The 12,669-nt window shown below is 44.4% G+C and overlaps 1 protein-coding gene across 1 annotated transcript in view; it reads left to right on the forward strand.

Moving 5' to 3' along the window:
• LOC134052028 (protoheme IX farnesyltransferase, mitochondrial) overlaps positions 1–11,962 on the forward strand; it is a 104,948-nt gene extending 92,986 nt beyond the window's left edge. The window contains exon 7 of the mRNA XM_062506214.1: positions 9,712–11,962. Coding sequence (XP_062362198.1) covers positions 9,712–10,154 — 443 coding nt within the window. The 3' untranslated portion in view covers positions 10,155–11,962. The remainder of the gene's footprint in view (positions 1–9,711) is intronic.
• Positions 11,963–12,669: the final 707 nt, after the last annotated feature.

Genomic DNA, 12,669 nt, shown 5'->3' on the forward strand with positions numbered 1-12,669 from the left:
TGAAAAGTGCTGTGAGGTCTCCATACAACCTTTTCTTCTCCAGGGTGAACAGCCCCAGTTCTCTCAGCCTGTCCCCATAGGGAAGATGGGTCAGTCTCCTTATCAATGTTGTGGGCTCCTTTGGACTTGGTCCAATAGTCCCATGTCCTTCTTAGGCTGGGAGCCCAAGAACTTTTGTACTTGTGCCACTGCCCGTGCTCTGCTCAGGCACTGAAGGCTGGATTCGGTGTCACGGAGCAGAGCAGTTGGTGCCACGGAGTTCATGCAAACCACCCAGTGAGATGGAAGTGACAGGCAGGGCTCCTCAACCTAATGTGCTTATCAGCTAAAGGGATTTCTTCTGAGTAGGTGGTGGCAGAGCAGATAAGGGCCCTGACAGTGTGACAGAGCCACGGTGGCCCAGGAGCCATAGGTATTGCTGCACCAAAGAATGTTTATCTCAAGAGACTATTTAATTTATCAAATGCTCCACTCCTGGTCTTATTTCCCTGAAAGACATCTTGTACTGATTTTCATTCATTTTCAGAAATTTAAATAATTCCTCGGGGTATGGAATTTATAGACTCAGTATCAATTGTAATCATGTGGAGGCTGATTTTTTAATTGCCTTTACTTTGTAATTCAAATTGTGTTGTATGGTAGACATTAATTATGTCAGCCAGCGTCTATTTACAAAAGGAGATTTAAAAACAGGGAGTTCTTATCATCTAGTGACATTTGGCAGATGGATGGTTTCAGTAACAAAAAAAGGAGAATAGGAAATAGGGGGGCCTGTGTCCAACCTGCCAAAGGCTGGAGTCTCTCATACCTTCCCTGGTGTAGCACTTGCCTGCCAGTAAGAGGGAGACCAAAACAACAGCTTAATTGCATGCAAAATAAGCTTGGAGATCTCTGTGTCCCTTCCAGTTAAGCACTTGGAGCTTTCAAAGCCCCTTGATGTGGGAGCAGGTCTGGGAGCCAGCCGCCGGAGCAGGGCAGCTCCAGCATCCTGCTGCTGGAGGAGAGGCGGCTTCGGCTGGAAACTCCCACTGGTAAACTCAGCTTTTCAGGGTTTCACTTCCCAGATGAAAGAGCAGAATTTGTGGTCTGTTCCAGAGGAAACAGAGATATTCATGTCACTGACATATGAGACTTGGAGCTGGGGGCCCAGGAGTATGCTTTGTGGGGGTAAAAACTGTAAAAAAAAAGAGGCAGAGGGACAATACTAGTGAGCAGCTGGTCTGAATTTAGGACAAAAGCCAGTGAGCTCTTTTTTTCTTCCTTTCCATCTTCATAAGAGACAAAAGAAATGGCAGTTCGCTGTTGAGGCACCTGGGGACCAACCCCACAAGTTCACAGACAGCATCCCCTTTGCTTGGTTCTTTACCCCATGTGTGGCTGATGGGGCAGCCCCATGCCCCTGGGTGTGAAACACAACACCCACAGAGGAATCAGGACGGGAGGATCTGCAGGAGGGACTCCCACCCTCGGGCTAGTGGCAGCCCTGCCAGAGCCTGAAAGAGGTGGCTGATGAGGAACCCCTGTGTAGCTCTGCAAGACTTGCAATCCTCTGCTGAGTCTGATCCTTTGGTAAATGCTTCCTAAACATATTTGCAGAAGGCTGTGTATTCACCTTACCCAACAGGCTCCTCTTTTATGGCATCTGTTGCTGGGGTTAGCTGAGGCGAGTTATATATGGTGGTGTTATTTTCTCAGCCTTGCCTGTGTAATGAAAGGTGTTTCCCTGTGAGGCTTTTGGCTGCAATAACCTGTTGTGTGTGTCACCCAAGAACTGTGCATGCCTGTGTGTATCCATACACACACAGTTTTTTTCCATGTGGTGAGCATACCTGAAGACATCTGGCTTCCTTCTATTAAAGGCAGAAGCCAGGAACACTCTCTCAAGGTGAAAAATCCTACAGCCATCTTCATTTCCTCTTCCTGGTGGATGCTGAGGATCCTTCTGTTTTGCGAACAAGCCAAACACAAGGCCAGTGACCCCTTCCCTTTCAGTGCTGCTGCAGAAGAGTCTATTGCAGCCCCTGCTGCACAGGCCTTTTGTGCCATCCTTCAAAAGAAACAGCTATTGAAACCCCTGACCATGAAGCTTTTGAGTTTTCCAGCGTTTTCCTCGTCGCCCTTGGTTTCCATGACGGTGTAACCTTGGCGGGGCACAATGTGGGCTGGGCCATGCATCCCACACTGACAGCCGGGACCATTGTCCCAACCCAGGGACCTTGTGTGGAGCTTTAGAAGTGACACTTTCCCTTTTTCCTCTCAAGGCTGCTTCGCCACTCTTGTGCCATCCAACACAAGCAGTAGCATCTACTTTCATTTTCCAGTGGAAGCTGAAGTGCTGATTGTTGTCTTGCTATGGTGCTGATGTGGGTAAAGTAGAGGGGAATTACATCAGTTTGGTTAAGGTTAGTGTCTAGATAATTCCCAAATGTCTTTGTGTTTGAGAATGCTTCATAATTTAAATTAAGATGTAAATTTTGATGAGCCAATCCTGTTCCTAATTCTAGAGACAGTGGGAAGAATTAAGTATCTGGTAACATTTCTCTTCAGGAGGGATGGTATCCGGACAGTATCTTGAAGACTTGTCCTGAGGTCAGTTGATTTAACAGTCACTTTCCATCACCAAAACAAGCTGAAGCACAGGCAATAATGATTGTACCTTCCAGCTCTCCTTCATAAACAGAAAATGCAACAAGGAGCTCAACAAACCAGCACTGTAGTTGTTGAGACAGACATGAGTGGCACCATCACCAGTCCTTTATTATCTTAAAAACTTCTCATGCCTTCTCTCAGCAGACTCCTCAAGGGCAGCTCCACACAGCACTGACTCCTTTCCTCATTAGCTACTCCACACAGCACTGACTCCTTTCTTCCTTCTCTCTCTGAGTTTCTTTATTCCTTCTGTATGACCAGCTAACCCCAACCTGTCCCTTACCTGGCCTCCTAACACCATCTGTCCTTCACACATCATCTTACTTTGTCTGTCCCTTAAACAACCTTACTTTGTCTGTCCCTCCTCACAGCACAGCCAGCAGACTCCATCCTGAACTGCAGCAGTCTCCACCTGCCTGAGAGCCAGCTAACCCACTCTATCATTGGACAGGCAAGGCTGTTTTCACTCCTCAATAATCAGTACAGCTGTAATTCCTTGGGGAAAACTGCCTTCAGCACTGTCCTTACAAACCATCCTCCCATAAACCAGTCCTTATGGATCAGGACATCACAGTGTGTTCTGGCCATGACTCTCCAAACCACTGTGAATCTTTGTACCAATACTGCCAAATAATCCTTTAAGATTGTGTTGAACCTGAGGTGGACAACTAGGCTTTGACAAGACTTTAAAATCTTTCTTTCTTTCTTTACCCCCAGAATTGCTCATAGTTAAAAATCTGGAGAGAAGACTACTGTGTTAAACTTGTGAATAAGCACAAAAGAAAAGACAGAAAATAAAGGTTATGAGCATGTATTCTCTACATTTCTTGTGAATGTAACATCCTGTAAAACTTATGTAGGACTGTGGTGAAGAGTTTGGGACTGGTTATGTTAAAATTTCTTGTAGAAAAAGTGGAAAAGGCAGCCTGAGACAGCACGGGTGCTCACAAGCAGGTGGATGCAGCTGGAGCAAGTCAAATCTCTGAGCTCTAATCTACCTTGTCTGGATTAAAGAAGAGTAATTTGTTCAACATCTTTTAAGGGAAGAGAGCCAGTTGTGTGCTATCAAGTAAAACGGTGTGTGGTTGTTTCCTGACTACAGTCCATTGAGAGGCTGAGCTTACACTGCCAAAGCCTTCCTCTCCCTACAGCAGCCAGACTCATACCGATTTCCTAGGGACAAAAGGCCCATGCTTTCCTCTCTTAAGTCACAGCTACCAATGTCTGGAAATAATTTTAAAATTCCTTCACATTATTCAAGACGGAAAAATTACTAAAATTGTGCTTTAAGCGAAACAGCATTCTAAGGTTGCCAAGGCAGTAAACACCAGCTTTGGGAAATGCAGTTAAGATTTCAACATCTGTTTTGGAGCTGATATTTAACTATTCCATGTTTATTTTAATGCCTGATTGGCCACTTCCCTGTTATACATATGCAGCACCAAAGCAAAGACAGAAGGAGCAAATCTGTTCTTGAACTGATGCTACAGGTTAGCTCCTGTTCCTTTTTATTGATTAAGTGAATAAATGTTTGTCCTGTCTGCAGCCTGAACGTGATCTGAGAGGTTTGCAGAACCCTATGCAGAGGGAAAGCACTGTGTGTCTTTTACAGAACAATGAGGAGGGCAAGAAGAGAGCACATGTTGTTCCTCTGCAGTGTGTTTTCAGGAGCACAGTGTTGATACAGCAGTCCCTGTAGGTAATCTGGGATGTTTGTCCTGACTTGTGTGGACAGGCCCATGTTCACCTGCCTGCCCAGGCTGGTCGGACTCTAGACCCTGCTCCTGAGGCTGGAGTTTCCACCCACACATGCTATGCTCCAGCCTGTGCCCTCCTGTAGCTCAAGTACTTTTCTTTGCTGGAGAAACCTGTCTTCAGAAATATTTTGAGAGTTTCAGTTGGACCATCCCAAACTGTTGTGCTTCATTTTCGCTGAAATAATTCACCTAGGTGAAACCATCACTGTGGCTCCCTGTGTCAATTGAACAGGTATAAAGCTCTTTGATGATGAAAGGTATCGGCAGCATGAAAGGGGCATATTTCAAATTGTTGCTTAAGAGAGTGGCATCCTCAGCACAAGACAGGCAGAATTCAAACATTATTTCTGTCTTTTAGTGGTTAAGAAGGTAGGTTTGCAGTCCTCAGATTGTTCAGTTTGCTCAGAAAGAGGTATGCTGGCACTGAACTCAGGAGCTGTATGTGCTTACTCTTTCTTGAATAGATGTTGTATGGACTTGAACACTTTATCCTTTATGGGATATGAGAACTTTGGGCAACTGGCATTTATGTCTGGAGATTTTCGTCACTGTGTCACTGATGTTGGTATGAGCCCAGCGTGGGCAGGACAAGGAGCTCTTGCTGCCTGAATGCTCTGCTCTCCTCTCCAGATGTTAACCAGTGGTCAGGGCTCATGGCCTGCAAGGACTTACACCCTAAAAACCATTTTCCAGCCTTCTGCTCTTAGGCACTCTTCCTGCCCAAGGACTTAGTCTGGCTTCTGCACTGACGTTGCTCTCTCACCTGAGATTTGGACCATCCAGCAAATGAGATCATCATAAATTGCTCTAAAAGGAACAAACCATGAAATTTTAATCAAGATTTATGAAAAGCCACATGGCCCTCTTGACACTCTAAAGAGAAGAACTTCAGAAGGGTGTGCTTCTTGCTCTTGTAATTCTGAAAATTAGACTGTCAGCTGCTGCAGTTTGCAAACCCAAAGTCACTAGTTGCTTTTGGAAGTCTCATCTCACATTTATTTCCAAATATTACCCAAATTTATTGAACTGCAAACCATCCAAGCAGTTGCTGAATGACTGTGAAATTTAGGGTCCTGTTTGTTTTAGGAAAAGTGTAATTTATAGAGCTTCAGTATTTCACTAGATAAAAAAATATATATATAGAAAGAAAGAACCATTTTCTACCTTCTTTGATGCCAGTTGACATTTTTGCTTTATCTTAGTTATTAAAATAAAAATATTAAAATAAAAAAGTTATTAAAATAAAATAAAAATCTCAGCTTGTTCTTGTTTATTAAAAAGGAAGTCTGTTACTATTTAAGTAAATCACGAAGAAGAATTTAAGAAAATAAATAATAGCTTAACCTTAAAATTCATGAGGAATAATAAAACCTGTTGTTTATCTTGAGCTCCTTGGGTGCTTTAGGACCTACCTGGTTCTCTGCAATCCTGGAACTTCTGAGATGATTTAAGACAGGGAAAAGAGATGAAAGAATAGGAACTCAGGAAGAAGATACTTTATACCTATTTTGCAAACAAGAGTGAAAGAGTTCTGGAGACCTGGGCCTTGTTTTCTTAAGGTAACTTCATGTTTTTCCAAGATCAAACAGGACTGATCTGACAAGTTATTGGGATTTCTAAGAGTCTGCTCCATCTCTCCCAGGTTCTCACACTTGGAGAGATGAACTGGTCATAAATGGGTTCAATAGTAGCACTTAAAATTTTGGCCAGAAATACTAAGGAGTTTACTAAGTTTACTAAGGAGTTTACTAAGTTTACTAAGGAGTTTACTAAGTACCAAGCCAGCCAGGTACTTTTGCAATTTATGAACTGTTGCAGAAAAGCACAGAGATCTGAGTTCCTGTCAGTCTGCCTGTTCTCAGATTTCCACAAGCTGTGGAGGAGCCAAGAGACCCCAAGGTGCTGGATGGCCCTGGGTGCTCTCTGTCTCCTGCTGCCCAAGCAATGACTCTGCTCCAACAACTGGCTTTGCTTTTGTGAACCCTGTGCCAGCTCCATGTGTTCCAGTTGGGAACAACCTTGTCTGGTGCTCACTTAATTATAAACTCCGTGGAGAAAAGCATTTGCAATGATTAAGCTGAATTCCCAAACTGTTGGGAATGGCACAGAGGCCGTAGAGTAGACTCAACTCTGTTTGGAACCAGATTAGTCTTCAGAGTTCATCTCACTGTAATACTGCTTAAAAACACTGCTGACTTAATTATGACATAGTTAGCATTCATCTAGTAATTAATGAGTATTACAGTGTCTGCTCTGGTCTTGACAGGATTCCTACTGTGAGCTCATTTGATGCTGAAATGTACTGTTCCATGTGCCATGCTTTGCAAGTCATCAGTCTTACATGGCACTTAAAATTCTCTGACAACCCAACAATTTCTGCCTAGGCCAAGGAAATTACAGGATGTCCCAGCACATGGGAACCAAACAAAAAGATTGGGTCAGTTAAAGTCCTCATAATGGGCTATTAAATTGTTTTGCTGTTCAGCTTCTCTGTAAAATATCAATTATCTCAATGGTTGTAATGTAATCAAAGCAATTAAATTCCAAAGGTTTGCATGTAAAAACCAGAGCTTTGTAAATGAGAATCCAGCCTCAAGTGTTTTAGCTGGTCTGTTTGTGTTTAAAAGTTTCTCCAGATGACTTTTTTTAATGGTGTCATAGTTAGGGAGCTGTTAAAGGGCTTTGTGTGTTTGAGGTTTAGGGTGTGTTTTGAGCTTGGCTGCACACACCATTTGAACAACTGAATAAGCAAAACCTGTATTAGAGCTGAAAGACAGGGATGCAGACACGGGTCCAGGGCCATGGGAAGCAGGGACAACCTCTGCTCCACATCTTAGGCCCTGGCTTCATCTGCTTGAGAGTCTTCAGCTGGTGGATAATTGTAGCTTACCTTTACCTAAGTTCTGAACAATGACAAGCTAGTGTCTCTGAAGTACTTCAGATGTGATACTTGAAAAATACGGCTCTCTTACGTGTAGCATGTTCAGGATCTTGCCTCTGTTAATGTGTTGTACAAGAATGGGGAAATCTAAAGAGTTACTTACAGCAACATTTTCCCTGTTGTTTCTCCTGATGTAGGGAGGACTACTCCTTCAATAAGTTTAATTTTAGTTTATTTCAGCAGAGCTGCTCCCTCAGGTTTCAGCAGAGCTGCTCCCTCAGATTTCAGCAGAACTAAATCACATACTGTTCTTTTAGGGCCAAAATTATTTTTCTGGCTATGGTATTCTGAAATTATTGGTAATTTTGGGGTACATATTTTTCAACTGTCTTAAAAAGTTCCAATTGAGAAAAGGCGCTAACATCCACGTCCAAACATTGACTTTAGAAGGATTGAGTAGCTGGATTTGAAACATTTTGGGCCATAGACCAGGAAATTGAGTGACCCAGTTGTGGCCTTCCAGTACCAGAACCGACCTAAAAGAAACATGGAGAGATACTATTTACATGGGTGTGGAGTCACAAAGGGGAATGGCTTCACACTGACAGAGAATACTTTTAGATTAGATGTGAGGAAGAGATTCTTCCCTGTGAGGCTGGTGAGGCTGTGCCACAGGGTGCCCAGAGAAGCTGTGACTACCTCATCCCTGGAAATGTCCAAGGCCAGGATGGACAGGGCTTGAAGCAACCTGGTCTAGTGGAAGGTGTCCCTGCTCATGGCAGGGAGTGGAATGAGATGATCTTTAAGGTCTCTTCCATACCATCCTGTGATTCCTATTAAATCACCGGGAATTTGTGGCAGTGTTGTTCTGAAAGCTGCACACCCAAGGTATGTGTGTCCTATCTCTGTGCTTCGTGTAAGCAACTTCCAGAGGTACATACTCACCTCAAGGGGTATTTGTTACTCATTCAAAAAAAGCAATGAGATGGGTCTTTTACACCACTACTGGAAGCTACTGGTGGTTACTGCCATAAGCTACTGGAAACCTTGTATGAAGTCTAATGGGGAGCTCCTCCACTGGTGATAAGGTAGGGGAAAACAGGCAATTTCAAAAACCAAGGTCATTATTATTTGCATGATAGCACCAGTGTGAGTTGTGCTGTTAGAGACAAGAACTAGGCATGCACAGCTCCAAGGAATAGATGGAGAGGAGATCTGAACTGGGAAACCATTCAGAGGACACAGTTACTTGGGCTTTATCAGAGTTGTTGGGGAAGAATTTATATACCTTAGCATGTTTGCAGATAAGTGTTGCTGACTCTCTCATGTCATTAAGAAAATGCTGGATGTATGGCTCCATTTGGTGAAGTTTCCATAGAGAATGAGTTCCTGGAGGCAGGGAGATACAAAGAAAGTATTTTAATGCAACAGCAGAGGCTTTGGGAACTGGGGAAATAAAAGTAATACCCAGGAATGCTCATAACATTGCAACAGCCTTGGGTGATTTTTTGGGTCTTCAGATGAAATTAGTGAAGGGAATTTGGTCTGAAGGCCTCCTGGAGGCTCACTGAAATTAGCACATGAGCTGCTGCTGTTTCAATAAACCCTGCACTCTGTCCCAGGAAGAGCTGTGGAAATGTGGTGCTTCCATAGCTCCTTTTTAAATGTAAAAGTAGTTAATTGGTGTGGATAGAGTTGCTTGATCGAACTGATTAGAAGTTTCTGCAATTGGTTTGAAGGAGTAAGTTCTCCATCTCCTGTTAGTTCATTAACAGCTTCTGCCAGTTCTGCCCCATGCCCAGGTCCTTGGTGGTGTTTGTTCTGTACCAGGAGCAGTTCTCTCCCTCATGCAGTGGGCAGACAGAGGATTTAGCCTTGCTCCAGCCTACCAGGGTGTGGTGTTTCCCCAGGTCTCAGAAGCAGCAGCTTGTCCTCCTTTTCCTCTGTCACTGAGCTGGGTTCCCTGCGTCTGGTTGGTACAACCATTGCTCTGCCTAATGGCTTTTTTCTTCTCTGGATACACCAGCTCAGGAACCTGAGAGTAGAGTCTAGAGGTTCCCAGGAATACAGTCTTGCCCAATTTCACTTCATTACTACCAGTCTTCCCTCAGGTAAAGACAGTTGGTGCAGGAACCAATTAGCAGTAGTTCTTTAGAAGGAAGTCAACTGCTGAAATGTTTTTCAAATTAAGTGCTCCCAAACCAGACAAACCACCGTGCTCCAATCCTGTGTGAATACCATGAAAACCAGAGGATCCTTATCTCCTGGGGCTGCCCGGTCCCTCTGCAGAGCAGTGCCACCAGTGTGCAGTGTCACAGGTGTCACAGGTGGGTAGCACTGCCCTCCTGCAAACAGGATGTGACAGCTGAGCTCTGTATGTGGTACTCCTGCAGGGACCCTCTAACACTCTCTCTCCCACTGCAGGTGCATTACTGTTGGGAGGGATCCTCTATTCCTGGCAGTTCCCACACTTCAATGCCCTGAGCTGGGGTCTGCGGGAAGATTACTCCCGAGGAGGATACTGTATGATGTCTGTCACTCACCCAGGGCTGTGCAGGCGGGTGGCTCTGCGACACTGCTTGGCCTTAATTGGACTCTCAACGGTGGCTCCTGTCCTCGACATCACCACGTGGACTTTCCCCATCATTTCGCTCCCCATCAATCTCTACATCTCCTACCTCGGCTTTCGCTTCTACAGGGATGCCGACCGCAGCAGCTCCAGAAAGCTCTTCTTCTGCAGTTTGTGGCACTTGCCAATGCTGCTGCTTGTCATGTTCACCTGCAAGAAATCAGTCCTGGAGAAAGAAGACAAAGGCAATCTACCTGGAGGAAGTCATGAGATGGCCATGGAAATTAGATTGCCTTAATTGTCAGTATGTGTCATCCTAGTGACACATCAGGTAGTGTATTTTAGTAATTGCAAGGGGGAATCCTGTGGGAATCTGTTTGAAGAAGAATCATTTGTGCCTAGCGACCACTTCATGTGATAATTTTCTCTTTTCTTTTGAAAGGGAATAGTCAGGAGAGCTTAAAGCATTCAAGGCCTTAGGCCCCTTAACTCATCACAGGTTATGATTTAGCCTGTGCCAGAAGCACATCACTTTGGGATGGCCTTCCAAAGTCCCTGTGAGTCACGGTCTCTGTCCTCAAGGGTAGTTGAGGTAGTTAAGAAGTCACATGCACACACATACTGCCATCAGTACTGGCAGCCTTGGTGAAGCCATCCAGAAGTGAGCAATGAATGATTTCTCACCCTTCTCCCCAAGCACCCTTTCTTTTAATTTAAGCTTTGAGGCACATGAGAGGGTGACCTCTACTTCTCTGAATCTGTGGCATCCCTGCACTGGTATTACATCAAAGCCCTCAGTTTTGGGGACTTTTTTTCAATCAGCTGCTCTTCCCAAGGTTCCCGTGCACCTCAATAGATCTTTAGCTCTCACACGCCTGGCACAGTGCTAAAGGAGTGAAGAAAACTGTCTTTCAGCACAACACACACAAGCATTTAAACAGTCTCCTGTAGCATATCCCTTGCACACACTGAGCCATTCTACTGTATTTCCATCACAGGGAACTTCTGTCTCCTGTGTGGTTTTACATCATTACTGTTTGAGCCCTGTGTGTCAGATCTTCAGCTGGTAAAAATCACCATTACTGTTTATGGCAGAGGGGCTGTGAAGCATAGAGGAGGTGGGAAGCATATCCCAGAGCCAGGTGGTTGTAAGGCTTTTCCATGTTAATGTGTCTTAGGCCAGCCCATTGAGTCTCAGCATCCTTAGACAAGCTCTGGACTGGCATCAAGAGCTTGAGCTGTGTTTAATGTCACATTATGGGTGGTGGCTCAGAAAGGCTTCACTTTGGGGGTGATTAATAGGTAAGGAAGCATATTTTACAGAGAAAGGGCTGGGGATTTTAATGTAACAGAATGTTCACTTACTAATGCAGCCGGTGTCTCTGCAAAGCAATTATTGTGGATGGTCTCCTGAGAAAAGTGCATTACCTCTGTTATGATACACTGAAGAATATTTCTGGTCACAGTTTAACATGCTTGTGATCCTGCTGCTCAGCTGTGGCTCACCCTCATCTTGCCTGGAGCTGTCTGTGACCTCCACCTTGGGTGCTGGTGTGCACCCAAACACAGCAGCATCAGGGGCAGACAGAGACAGTGATAGTTTATTGTGGTAGTGCCTGTTATGACTTGATGTGTTTTCATGCCAAGATTTCTTTCCCATGTGAAGAGGGACTGGGCAGCAGGATGAGCACTGATCCAAATATATAGCAGTATCTGAAAAGGAAGACACTGTCTCAAGCTTGATCTCAAATAAAGCCCATCAGGAGATGTCACAAATCTGCCACCACAGGTGCATCACACTGACATAAAACCTTCCCTGGCTGCTCTCATGATCCAAGCCTGGCACTTGGTCTCAGTTATACTGGTGTAAATCAGGAGTGACACGGTTTAACCTCTGTTTTCTGGCAGAGGTGCTTGCAGGAGCAGGGCTACCTGTTTCCATGGCTCTTAAATTATTGCCTTCAAGATTTGGTGACTTGAGTGATTGCAGGTGACAAGATGGAGCTCCCTCATGGTCTGACAGACTCCACTGTGCTCAAGTTACTGTGGGTGACGCTTTGTGGAACTGTATGGAAACTGTGCAACTCCTTAATTTGTTTTAAAAATGCATCCAGTCTTCTCTGCAATAAAGTGCATACTGTCCAAAAAGAGATGAGTCCTCAAAATCTGTTTTAAACTATTCACTTGTTGAAACTCTGGTCGGGTTCAGTTAATTGCAAAGGTATTTGGTAGTTTTAGGATACTTCTCACAGCAACAATGTTCTTGACCACTGCAAGAGTAAGGACAGTTTGTGAAACACTGATTTGTTGTGCAAGCAGCGCACTGAAAATAAATTGCATGTGAGTGGAAAGGCCTTGTGTGAAACCAAAGGATTTCATCAACCTTTAGGTGGGAGACAAACCTGAAGAGAGCAGATGGCTCACAAAGAACCACAGATTTTCCCCCCAGAGGCAGAAGGTGGTGCTGAAGCAGGAGGGTTGTAGGTTTCTCCTAAGTCATTATAGAGCCAGGCTTCAGATGTGTTGCAATTCCTGGCTGCTGCTGAGAAATTCCATTCTGATTAAAGGTGGCAAGGACATGCCTGTGGTTGTGTTCTGAAGAGAGTAATCTTCATTTCTTGGGACAAAATTTGTAACATTTACAGGGTTTAGGACTGGACAGGAGCTTTGTAATCATCACTGAATGTCTGAAAAATGCAGGTCACTGGGTTGCACCAACATCTCCACACCCAGTGGTTCTGGCCTCGAGGGAAAACATGGCTTTAGAATCAGTGGATCTGGGATTTAAATGTAAGATTATACCTTATTGAAAT

This window comes from Cinclus cinclus, chromosome 20 (assembly GCF_963662255.1).
Source record: "Cinclus cinclus chromosome 20, bCinCin1.1, whole genome shotgun sequence".
NCBI lineage: Eukaryota > Metazoa > Chordata > Aves > Passeriformes > Cinclidae > Cinclus > Cinclus cinclus.